Source organism: Eumetopias jubatus, unplaced genomic scaffold (assembly GCF_037043125.1).
Source record: "Eumetopias jubatus isolate StellerSeaLion01/CBP00866 unplaced genomic scaffold, mEumJub1_p1.0 scaffold_1, whole genome shotgun sequence".
NCBI classification, from domain to species: Eukaryota; Metazoa; Chordata; class Mammalia; order Carnivora; family Otariidae; genus Eumetopias; species Eumetopias jubatus.
In genome coordinates, this window is record NW_028274807.1 from 188353785 (window position 1) to 188367186 (window position 13402).

Genomic DNA, 13402 nt, shown 5'->3' on the forward strand with positions numbered 1-13402 from the left:
TGCAGGGCACCCACCACTGGCAACATAAATCTATTTGCACTTTTCTGCACTCTGGACAGAAACAGCTTATGGCTCAACACAGAAGGAATTGGGAACCAGGAACAAGATGGTGGGCACAAGGAGGAAAAGCTATGCACCACATAAAACCCACACTTATTCACCTATTCTTTTCCAGAGGTAAGTAATAAACACACTTGGATTTATCTTGACTTTAACATAACTAATGAAGTCTTTATCATTTAGTAAAAATAAATGAAAGTTTTTATTTCTATAATGTAAAATTGACTTTTTAACTTTTGAAGTGAACATGTAAAACATTTCTTTCTTTTATCCCTGCTTGGGGAGTTGTAATTGCATTTTAACTGGTGCTGTTTCAAGAATAATTTTAACCTTGAATTGCAAATGTGTTGGCTGGAAGTGTATATAAATCATTTCAATTTAGTTTTTATTATAAAAATATTACAGAGAATAATTAGTTTTTAATCTGTCAGTTCAAATCAAAGGAAGGTTGAAATCTATTCATGCTGTTCGTGTGCAGTAAGAGCTCTTGTCCACGAGATGTGGGGAAGGGACCATCATGGCTGAAGGGGAAAAATGAGAGAAAATCAAAAGTAATATAATTATGAACCATTAAAAGGCTGATGTGTACAATATGTTATAGGATGGGCATATAATGGCCTTAAAATAAAACCGGAGTCCATTATAAACATAATAATAAACGCTGGGGTAAGCATTAAGAACTGAAATGTCACACCTAAGGTCACGGAGACACTTCAACTTCACCACACATTTGAGGGGTGACAGGGCAGGCCCAGTTGTGTTGCCTCCTTATTAAACAAAAGTGATGGAATATTAAATTCCCAACAGCCCGGAGCATCCAAAGTTTTACCTATTGAACCATGGATGTAAAAATAAAATCCAAGAAGAGCTAGCTAACTGCAAGGACATGTCCCTCCTGCAGCAACAGAGAGTTTTGCGTGAAGACGATTATAGAAAGGCCTTCTACAGAAAGAAATGAATTTAACCATAATTACCACCAAAGAAAGCTATCTGTTGGGATTAATAATGACACCTTCACCCCACCATTTAAAAAAACCCTCTCTATTCACATGCACTGGGCATTATGAGGTGTTGGAATTGGAACGCTCTGAATTATGTGATTCATTCGGTGTTGTGGCCTTAAGATCAATGTGAGGACTACAACAACCAGGAGCCAAATGCAGCTATTCCACTAGAAATGTGGTGAGCTCCCTGTGTTGAAATGATAATAATTTTGATATACTGAGTTGAATCAAATATAATATTAAAATGACTTTCACCTGTTTCTCTTTACATTTTTTAATGTGGCTACTAGGAAATCACGTATGTGGCTTGTTTTATTTCTACCAGACAGTGCTGCCCTCGAGCCTTGGTGATCATTTAATAACAGCAACAAAAAACCCCACCTAACATGTCCTGTGCATGTCCTGTGGTGCCAGGCACTAGTCGAGGCGTGCCACACACATTCCATCATTTCATCTTTATGATGACTCCATGAAGTGAGTATATTCTTATCATCCCATTTTACAGAAGAAAGCTGAGGCACAGAGTACGCAGTGGAGTAGCTCAATTATTTGCCTGAAAAAATGGAGCCAAGAATGCAACCCAGGCAGTCTGGCTCCGAATAGAACACAGTCTTAATTCAAAAGTTTCTCTGCTCTTTATGATAGAGATAACATTGGTTTAAAAAAAAAAAAAGTATTGCAAATAAACCTTTCCTAACCACTCCAGCTTACTGTTAGAAAAAAAAATTAAATATCCAAAAGCAAACAAACTAGACATCTTCATATTTATTTACTGTTGTTTTGATAGCGCCTCCAAGAAGCACTTAAACAAAATTTGTGCTAGGAAAAATTATAGGCAGTCTCATATTTTAAACTACAGGAAGCAAACAGTCCTGGAAAGGAAAGGTTCAGATAGTTTCCAATGGCCAACGCGCCATCATTTCAGAGTCACTGTTCTAGAATAAAACACATCCCTGTATAACGGACTCAAATGATCATGAACACAGCACAGGCACCATCTCAATGTGCTAGTCTTGCTCCGTTGACCTTGTAAACCAGCACTGAGAGTGCCACCACTTTGTTTGGATGATAAAGTCACAACACGATGTGTGCCTACTATTTACAGTAGATGTTCAGCGGAACCAACCCCCTAAGCCATGCTGACTGCTGGCCAACCAAGCCAACATGTGATTCCATCAGCAACACCGTATTTAGATCTAGCTTATCACACGGGCCAGAGTCAGAGCTCACTGGCTATGGGGCTGGCTTGAATGTCCAAGGAGACTCACAAAAGAGGCAAAATAAGTAGTTGTTCATATCTGGAAGGCTTCAAAGAAATCCCGATCATACAAGTCATCATACAAGTGCTACCCACTGCATTTTATGGTGGACACATTCTCATTTTCACTGCTTACAGGTACCCACACGGTGTAAGGGGGAAGAGACAGAGGAAACAGTTTTTGGAGAAAGAGAAGGATCAGGAACTAGGAATGTTTTCTTTCTGACAGCAGCAGATGAGGGATTCTGTCTACTTGCTTTTCCGCATTGGCTGTCTGCCTTTCTGAAATGAACATTCTGTGCTAACTGCCTAAAGAATGTTGGCAGGGTCAGGGTGGGAAGGTCTGAAGTGATAATACTTGGATGGCTAATGGTTTCCCTTCTGAGCGCTGCTATCACTGTGACCTCCATGTGGTGTGCCAGCAAGGATCCCGTTTGGCCACATGAAAATGAGCTATTTCTCCTCCCTTGGGGGGGTGGGTAGGTGAGGCTGTGTCTAATAAAAGTATTGTCTAAGGATGGTTTATAGTAAAGAAACTGGGAAGCCTATATGATTAATTGATTTCTTCACTATTTCCTTGAAACAAAACTACCTAGAGACGTCATATATTGCAAGTCACAGAGAAAAAAACCTTCCACTACTTCTTCTGAGTCTTTGAACGGCAGAGAGTGAAGGGTAAACAGATGTTAACTAGGCATTTTCTAAGACGCCCAGTTACCACACGTCAAAATGCTTCTAACTGACAAACACTTGACAAGACATCCAAGCCTACGACTCTGCCTTTTGTTTGGACCCACAAAATATTTGAAATTCTAATAAACCCCAGTACTACACAATTATTACTCTTTGCCTCTCCCCTTCACAGAGTGTCCTACAAAAAAAGTGGCCAGACTTGTTATTTCTTAGCCTCATTATCTCAAGCCTTTATATCTTTGAAGACAAAAGCATCTATCTTAATGGACAAAAGGCATCTCTTTTCAAAGTCCCCTGCCCCAACCCTGGGGATATAAATATTTGGACTGCAATTTTACTTTATTCTAATAAAACAATGCTGGCTTCACCATTAGGAAGAAAACTCGTTTCCTATTTCATTATCTTCTTAAAGCTAGCAGATCCTGTTCAGCAACCAAATTGCTAGTACTTCTTTTGTCATCAGAGAAGAATTAAAGGAAAAAAAAATTTTTCTCAAAGTAAAATGTCTGCCAACAGCAATGAAGCCAAGTCTGTCTGGCCTGACTTTGTTAGTGGGACAATATGTCTCTCCTGCACATAGCTCCTTCTAAACAACCTGTCCCATTTACTCTCAGAGCGGCAACATTGGATGTTTTAGGAAGCTCCCTGGTCCCTCTGCTGATCTGAGGATGGACACGTGACCCACGGCCAGCCAAGCTGTTGGCTGACCAACATCTATTCAAATCTATCTTCTTGAATAACTGAAATAGGACCCACACTATTGTCAGTTGGTAGCTGGCCCTTGGGTTGAAAGGTCAATTGGCACTGGAACAACCATATTCGGCCAGGTAACCAAAACAAAAGAAGGAGTAAGAAGGGATGAGAATTCTGTAGAAGTACAGAATCACAGAATCACAGAGCAGTGGCAGAAACTCCAAGATTTAAGAGCCTGTGTGGCCCCTGAGGGACAGAGAGTGCTTCGCGTCCTGGTTATGACGGCTCCATCTCAGGATGCCACGACCACTGTGTCCTTAAAATGCTCCCTTACCTGAGCTACCTTATGTGGCTTTCTGTTTCTTAACTCCAAAACAGACCTGACTGGGATACCATCCAACCCTATTTCCCCTACTCCCTATTCTGTACTCTCTGCCTTTACCAGGAAAATCTCTGGACTATTCCCCATCGCAGCCGGATCCATAATCTTGTTCCCCGTGTCTTCAGTTACATCACCGATACTATCACATAATTCTAGAACTTCTCCTGGCCCACTACAATGTCCCTTAGTCCTACCTGTCACACTCTGGGAGGGCATTTCCATGAGCAGCTCTGGTAAGAACCTTCCATTTTTAGACAGTCCTGCTTAATGGCTCAAATCCCATTTCTTAGAATCCTACCCATTATTGCTGGCTCTATTTTCTGGAACTATGGAGAAGAAACATACTCTTCTTCTACTTCAGTGCATGCTGCATTATGATGACTAACACATCCCCTCTAGGAATTTTCGCCTTCCATCTATTATCCCTCATGAGGTGATTTCAAGGCTCCCCACCCCTTCCCACTCCCACCCTCCCAGTGGCTCCTCTTCCTTTGACACAGCCCTCAACCCCATCTCCATTTCACCAATTTCTAAATCCACCCTCCTAGGAAATCAGCCCCGGCCACAGTCAGAGAGAAGCTGTTCAGTGTAATGGTTAGCAACATGGGTTTTGGAATCAGACAAACCTGGGCTCGGTTTCTGGCCTCAACAGTCATTAGCCATGAATTCTTGGGCATGTTACCCAATCTCTCCAGGCATGACATCCTTATGTGCACCATCCTGGTGCAATAGCCATCTCTCCACACTGTTTGGCCACGAAACTGGCCATATATAAAGTGCTTAGCACACAGAGCTCAATCAATGGTACTTACTCTTTCATTTCATCGTGTATACAAATCTCTCCCTTTTCTGAACTTCGGGTAGGTTTAGGGGTTCAGAGCATGATCTTTGGGATCAGACACTATGGCTTAGTAACCAGTTGTGCGGCCTTGGGCAAGTTGGTTCACTTCTGTATCTCTTCTCTATAAAAGGGGGTTACAAAGAGGACTGTTGTTCCTGAGGATTAAATGGGTGAACACATATATAGAGCTCAGCAGAGTTTCTGGCACAAGCTGTCATCATCATAGAGAACAGCTATTCTCTCCTCAAGATCGAATACTTACCTAATACCTGATCTCATACCAGCAATTCTCAGCCAGTTAATTTGCAGCTGAGAAACCATGTTTTATATTTTTCAATTCTTGGGTTCAAAAACGTGTGTTGGAAAGAAAAACGAATCAATGGGGAGCAGAGGATTAAAAAATAAAAAACGAAAACATCTTTACTGGTGTGTTGGAGCCATGTTAAATGGCTAAGTCAGTGCAAAACAAGTGAACACAGAGGTCCCGTGTGGGGCTGAATATCTACCTGATGGTAAGAGATGGGGACAGGCTTCCGGAAGACGATCCACTCTACAATTTCGCTACACGGCGGGGTGGTCAGAGAACCCGTGTACCGGTAATAGCTCCCCAGGGACGCAGGCAGGAGATCCCGGAGGACGAAAGGGTCCAGAAAGGTCTCCTTCTCTGTGTGGAGGAAGAAGGAAAAGAAAGGCACAATGATGAGAAGTCATATTATGCTGTAGACATACAGTCGAAACCCCCGGCATGCTGGTGCCACATCACAAGCCTTCTGTTTGTTTACATCCCGAGAAGCACTAGCATTTGGCGGTGGGAGGACCACAGCAAACAAAGCAGTGTTTCCCAGGGTGCACTTGGAGGAACGACGGTGAACTGTATTTCATGAAAAACGAAAAATGGGTTCCATGAAGAGCGCCTCTGGGCAACCTGCCGTCCCCTCCCTCTCGCCGCCCAGGGAACAGACAAAACACTACCATAGTCAAGTCTCTGAGAAGTCCTGCAGAAAAAAAAGTGGACCTGATTTCATGTAACCTATCCTTTCCCAATCTTGCTTCACCACAGAACTCTTCCCCATCCGCTACTTAGAAACTAACAATCAGTGGCATAAACGCTGGGACACCCACGAGAGATGCAGCGTGAAAAGAAAACTGTCAGCCAACGGTAAAGTTCAATTCTTCAGTTGGTTACATCTGACTGTGGTCTCACCCAGTACCTCTCCAAATCAAAGTGAAACCTAACCAACCGATAGCCCTGAGTTTATAAAACGGGGGAGGGGAAAACAGGCTTCTTCTTTTTACAAAATCAGAGGGGTCTTTCCTTAAATAGAAGGAATGATTTTTCAACCGAGACCTAAAAATGATACCTGACAATAACTCTATGAGAAAAAAAAGGTGTGGAAGGGGTTAGTGTCTGCCCAAGGTCACACAGCTCCTAAGTTTCAAAGCTGGGATAGGAACCCAGGCCCTCTGACACCAGAGCCTGCACAGCTTTGACTCAGCTAATGAAGAAGCTGAAGTTAACTTCAGTGAATACTGAAGGGTGGGGGCAAAAGGGAAGAAGAGCATTTGGGGCTGCAGGAACAGCATGTGCAAACGTCCTGAGGCAGGAAGAAACAGTGCAAGAGAGTTTAGGGCACTGTATTATAGTTCTCCCAAAAAGGCTCAGTAGATCATCCAGGTTCTTTCCCAAATCAGAGAAGGCTCTACTCTCTCTCTGAGTCTCCAAAGGTCTAGCCCTGAATTTAAGTCTGGGATATCTTTCTTACCCCTTTTCGGGATGTACTAAGGCTATATTATAGTCCTGCTAATGGTTTGCCTTAGCTTCCTAATGGCCTCTACCATGGGCCCAAGGACATCCTTGGGGGGACCTCAGGGCTCCAGGTTACTTCCTGGACACATTTGTGCCTACAGGAGTAGTCCTTCTGGGTTCACACCCCCTCCTTCCTCTTCTTTCATGCCAGTACAGGTCTTTGGGCAAATGTGTATCCATGGACTTGAGAGATCTCTGTAACTGGGGGATATGCAAAAGCCCCAACAGAAATCAACTCTTTTAAAATAATTAAAATGGCAATTTTCTTTTGGTAAAGGTTAATTGAATAAAACTTAACATTTATTTAGCTTTATTATTATATGCCAGACACTATTCTAAGGGTTTACATGTTGCAAACATTTAAGCAGTACTCACTGTATGTGCTAGGCCTTGTTCTTAGAGCTTTATAAAGATTAATTTATTTAATTCTTAAAATAGCCTCATGAAGTCATCCTGTTATCATCACCAATTTACGGAGTTCGAATGCACAACCAGGTAGTTGAGTGTAGAATCCAGGCTTTCATTATTCTTAAGCCATCACTATATGCTTTCAATTTACAATACTTTGGAGTGTGTACTTTAAATACTCCAGTTTCACAGATGTGGAAATCAAGGCACAGAGAATTTAAATGACTAAGCTGAAGATCACTAGGGATTGGGGAAAGAGAAGCAGTTATTCATGAGGCTCAGAAACTTGGCTGATTCTCATACAGGTTTTCAATTCTATATTTTTAAGGAAAAATTAAATATTAACTCATAAATGCCAAAGTCTTCAAATTATAGGGTTCTATAACCAAAATGACAAAAGCAGGTTCTGTTTGAATAAAAGGCCGGAAATCACCGAACTGCCCCTCCGCCCACTGGCAAGTGGGGGTTTTAATTTAAACCTGGTTACCAGCAACCTAATGATGGGGTAAATCTCTGCAAGCGTGCTTGGCTACGATTGGGTTGGCTGGGAGGAGAAATTCTCGCCTTTGCTTGCTGCTTCTGTACTTCCTGAGCTATGTAAACATCCAACACAAGGCCCCAAGCAATAGAGGGAGCATAGGGCCTGGCATCACAAACCACAAAATCACCATCTTCATTTTCCCCCCACGTTGTATGTGAACTTGGCATCGCACCATAGCACGCAAATCTGCCTTAGGATCAAGGGCTTCAGGCTGAATGACCAGAAAACCTGTAGAGTTTTCCCATAGGAGCCTGATCCAATATTAGGGCTGCAGTTAAGCATGCAGACGGGTAGTGACAAGACAGTGCCCAAAAGCCTGCAGTGGCAAAGCCTCTATCTAGAGCATCCACTGGAAGAAGAGGCCACGGCTTTAAGGAACATACAAAGATAAAGCAGAAACACCTGCCCCAACCATCTGAGGTGACTGGATCTCACCAGGGCACTTGCTTTCAGCAGGATTGGGAGTCGCCTATAAGTTCTTGTATGGGCTTATGAATTTGGCAGGGACTGATGGAAACTGCAGGCATGACCATTGCTACAAAGGCAGAAGGGCCTTTTTTTGTCCTTGACCAACCCAAGGGCTTCAGAGGCAGGTTCTGGCTTTAAGTGATTAGCAGGTGCAATGAGATGGGTGGCGGGGGGGGGGGGGTGGTAGACATGGGGGAGGGGGACAGAGAAGGAGGCTTTGCTGCTTGTTGACCCTGCCACAGTCACTGCCATTGGGTTAGGATTCTGAGACCTAGAAGGGGCTTAGACCACCCTCGTTCAGTGGCTTTGGGAGCCGAGGAACCCTTTATTCAAACAAAATCTTACACAGGAGACAGCCAACTGTAACAGCTCAAATGCAGCTCCACCGTGGTTAAAGCTGAGCTGGGAACATAGGGACACTTTGGAAACTACCAATTTAGTCCAGTTCTTTAATTTTACTGCTGGGAAAATGGAAGACTCGAGGGGAGGTCAAAAACTTGAGAACACAAACTCAGATAAGATCCCTTCTTCAAAGAATCCACTTAGGATCTGGAACGGTAAGCCTAGGAGCAGAAAGCGTCACCTAAGAGCAGGAGCTGAAAACTGAAATCCAACCACTGTCTTCATCAGCATCTCATTTCTCCATCCCTACAGAAGTTGGGCAAGAGAGGAGATTCTCAACCCCCAGGGTCTAAATCCCAATTCCTCCACCTGTAAGCTCTGTGATCTAGTTACCTGAAGCTTCCTAGGCTGTTGAGAGCTTGAAACAGAGTAAGCATCTCATAAATGATAGATATCATTCTTATTCTAATTCTTATGACTCATATTATTATCATTATTATTATTTTTCTGAACTACCAAGGTCTAGCCGCCTACACCTATGCTTCCTTAAATGTCTGCACGTGTGTCTTTTTTTTAAACCCTGACTACTACTACCTTAAAAGTGCATCATGTCTGATATATTCTGCATCAACCTGAGCAATACAGGTTAGAATTTTCTTTGCCAAAGTTCTAGTAAGAGCTTTGGAACCAACTGATATTTAACAGCTGTGTGACTTTAGGGAAAGGACTTAAGCTCTCTGAGCTATTTCCCTTATCTGTACAATGGGAATTCAGAGAGTATTTACACCCCCAGAAAGTCTGTGAAAATTAAGCAAGCTCATAAATGTAAGGGGCTTATCAGAGTGCCTTGGGAGCCCTGATTTATCAAGGCAAGCACTTGGCTGAGAGCAGACCAGCTCATTTTGTGTTTGAAGCCAGGGATTGGCAAATGTTTTCTGTAAAGTGCCAGATAGTAAATATTTTAGGTTTCGCAGGCCAAGAGGCAAAATCAAAGATGTTATAGGAGTACTTACATTAACAAACACATTTCCACAACCTTATTAACAATATTCAAAATGCTAATAACAACAGAGGACAATTTAAAATATATACATCTACTATGAGAAGAATAAGAATTCTTTTGGGGGAATAACATTTCACTTAATTAGAGTTTGAATATAAAAACCATTCTTAGGTCAAGGGTCATACAACAAGAGTCAGTGAAATGGATTTAGCCAACAGGCTGCATTTTCCCCTACCCTCTTTTTTTTTTTTTTTTAAGATTTATTTATTTATTTTAGAAAGAGAGCATGAGCAAGCGGTGGGGAGGGGTAGAGGCAGAGAGAGAATCTTGAAGCAGACCCCGCTGAGCTGGGCTCCATCCCAGGACCCTGAATTTATGACCTGAGCTGAGATCAAGAGTCGGCCATTTAACCAACTGAGCCACCCAGGTGCCCCTTCCCTGCTGTTTTTTAAAGCAACTGTTTGCGGGGCGGGGGGGGGGTTGCTGCCAGTGTTGGAAAAGTCACCATGAGGGACGCCTGGGTGGCTCAGTCGGTTAAGTGTCTGCCTTTGGCTCACGTCATGATCTCAGCAGGGTCCTGGGATCGAGCTGCATCAGGCTCCCTGCTCAGTGGGGAGCCTGCTTCTCCCTCTCTGCTGCTCCCCCTCCTTGTGCTCTTTCACAAATAAATAAAATCTTAAAAACAAAACAAACAAATTTGGGGGCTCCTGGGTGGCTCAGTTGGTTAAACGTCTGCCTTAAGCTCAGATCATGATCCTGGGATCCTGGGATCTTGGGATCAAGCCCAGGGTCAGTTTCCCTGCTCGGCAGGGAGCCTGCTTCTTCCTCTCCCTCTGCCACTCCCCCTGCTTATGTGCTCTGCTCTCTCTCAAGTAAATAAATAAAAATTCTTAAAAAAAAAAGTCACCATGATAACCAGAGATAGAATTGGGGTGTGTGTGGGGGGGTAACTTTACATGTTCTGATGCCTCCACCACTGATGATCATTTCTTTTGTGAACATACATTACAGAATTAACTCCTGAGATGTTTTCTTTCCTCCTTGAGTTTTCTAGTTCAAGACGAACATCAGTTTTTACTCATCTTTCTGAAAATGCCACTTCCTGCTCAGGCCCATAGGCAGTGTTCCACTAACAAATGGGGTGCTCGCAATGCTTAGTTGTAAATTAGAAATAATTTTGGAGACGGTAGGCTTCTACTTCTAGCACTGGCCACAAAGCCCACATAAGCCACAGGGCGCTCAATTGGCTGGACCCAAGACGAGGGCTTCCTGAGTACAGCCCCCACAAAGAAGGAAGAATGCACTTTTCCTGGTGAGAATGTAAACTCTTCCGCTAAGAAAATCTTAACAAATGTAGGTATTATAAAGCAGAGAAAAGTGCTAGAGCCAGGCCCCTGGGATTTGAATCCGAACTGGTCTACTTAAAGGTCTCACCTAAGATAAGTTGTTTAACCTCTCCTGTAACTGTATCCTTGTCTGCAAAATGGGATTACAATATTGTCAAGCTCCTAAGCAAGTTAGATGAATAAACGAGTATAAAGTGAGTTAACGTGAGTTAAGAGCTCAGGAGAGTGTCTGGGACAGGGTAAGTACATATAAGTGCTCGTTAAATGGCTCTTGTTCGGAAAGGGCAGTTTGACTCCAAACCCATCCCGATCAGGGCATGCTGCCTCCAACTTTCACCCAAATTAGTAATTTGAATTCAAAACATTCCTATCCCAGCCACTTACCTAGTTGAGAAAAATATTTGAAACACTCTATTTATACCACCATTCATCCCATTAAACCATAATAAGCAGGTTCTGTGCATTACTAGATAAAAGAATTGAAAGGGAATGAATCTCATATTCCACTTTCAAGGATCCCAGTGCTGTATGCAGACAATATTATATTTTAATAATTAATTGTTCATCAAAGAAAAAGATGAAGAACAGGGATGCTAAATTCAAAGTTATTCAAATTGCAAAAATGAATAATGTATGACTTTTATATTAAATACACACTGTATTAAGGAGTCTACATTTCACCCAACTCTGTCTTTCATTTTTAAGCATTTTGCACGACAATATGAATAATCAGTTAGGGGAGGTTTATTTAGAAAAAGAAATACCTTATTTGAATGCAAACAGAGTATATCTGAAGATGATTAAATTTTTCTTATCAATTAGGAAATTTTGTATGAGGGCTTTAAAGTCATGGTCAACCATTAAACCCAGCGTGGCCCAGTCATCCTTGGTTTCCTTTCAACATTAAATTATATCTGGCTCGATTCTGTTCAATTCCTTATTTCTGACAGCAGTGCCAGGAGGCAATCTTTAATTAAAGAAAATTTGAAAGATTCAAACAAGCATAACTGGATTAAAAATGTGATCATTAAAACATTAGATGATAATCATCTGATTGATTGCATTTTTCAGTGTGTCAATAACCTAATATTTTCAATGCTTTGGTTATATAGGAAGAAAGAAAGTTCTTTATAAGATACGATGAACAATCAAAATATAGATGAGACCTATGCAGTAACCAGGAATCGTGGAATTATATTGAAAACACACATAAGCACACATACCTCAATGAACAAAGTATTACATTAGAAGGTATATGGGGCAGAATATGGTGGCCCCCACGGGAAGAACATCTGTGCCACTCCTCAAAAAAGCAGTCAACCAATTTTAGGGAAGTGGGTAAGATAAACTAATAAAAGAAAGCCCAAGCTTCTGTTTTTAGCCCAGTGATTATTTAGTTCCTTCAGGATTTCCCAAAACTTTATAAGGAAAAGCTATTATGTTTTCCTTAAAAACTTAAAAGCACTGGGGCAGGACTGGTTTTCTGCTTTGTGTTGGGGAGGGTAAGGAGAGAGTAACATTGGAAAAAACTGGGTCATATGTCACTCTATATGGGGGAAGAAGATTCCTAACAGCACTGCTCAAAGTTAATGTTCATGCACATCACCTGGGGAGCTTGTTAAAATGTAGATTCCGATCCAGTAACAGCCCACCCCAGGGGTGGGGCTGAGAGTCTGCATTTTTATGCTGAGCATATTAGAGTAGCCAGTTTCTGTGAGGACTGTGTAAATAGGCTCCCACACTGTCTGCAGCCTCATCCACTGCTACTTTCTGACTCTTAGGTGTTGGCACACTGGTCTCTTTGCTGTCCCGTGATCACATTACCCCAGGGCCTTTGCACTGGCTCTTCGCTCTGCCTGAAACATTTCTTCACTGCTCTATTCATGGCTGGTTTTAGACCAAATGCCTTTCAGTTGCTAACGAGTTAGTCATATTTGAATGACACATTTCTCAATGAGGTCTCCCCTGACTACTATTCTGAAAATGGCAATTTTAAGAGCAGGCTCATTGAGAAGGAAGCATCTGATTAAAAACCCGAAGGCAGAAGTGAGCCATGCAGCAACCTCGAGAGAACATTCCAGGTAGAGAGAAAAGCTAGTGCAAAGGGATTCTGCCTAGGGTGTGTGGCTGGAGTGAAGTGAGCAAGAGGGAAGATAGAAGGAAAAGTACAAGAGCCCAAAATTTGACGGGCTCTAGAAGGAAAAAAAAAATCAGCTGCTGGTTAAAGTACAATCTGGAATTTGGCTAAAAATTGTGAAGATGCCAAAACATAGAACATAGAGTCAGCAGCTCAGAGTTAAGTCTGGATCGGCCATGAATGGGCCGTATGATCTGGGAGGAGTTTTGGGTGTGACGAGCTCATGACTAAAGGGCCTGCTGACCACAGAAACAGAAAATGGAAGTCACAGTGGAAACAGAGAGCCTGAGGGCCAGACTCCAGGGAATTTAGGACTGTGGCTTCTAGAAGCCATCGCGAGGGTCAGAAAGCATTAGATTATAATTAAGATGGTGACAGAAGCCTCCCAGAAGAAGCCAAGGACTTAATTTTATGATCTA

The 13402-nt window shown here is 42.4% G+C and overlaps 1 protein-coding gene across 2 annotated transcripts in view; it reads right to left on the minus strand.

Annotated features, from left to right (window-relative positions):
- PTPRG (protein tyrosine phosphatase receptor type G) overlaps window positions 1-13402 on the minus strand; it is a 696389-nt gene that overhangs the window by 128936 nt on the left and 554051 nt on the right. For both annotated transcript variants that reach the window (XM_028110376.2, XM_088021953.1), the window contains exon 7: window positions 5438-5595. In XM_028110376.2, the coding sequence (XP_027966177.1) occupies window positions 5438-5595 (158 nt within the window). The remainder of the gene's footprint in view (window positions 1-5437; window positions 5596-13402) is intronic.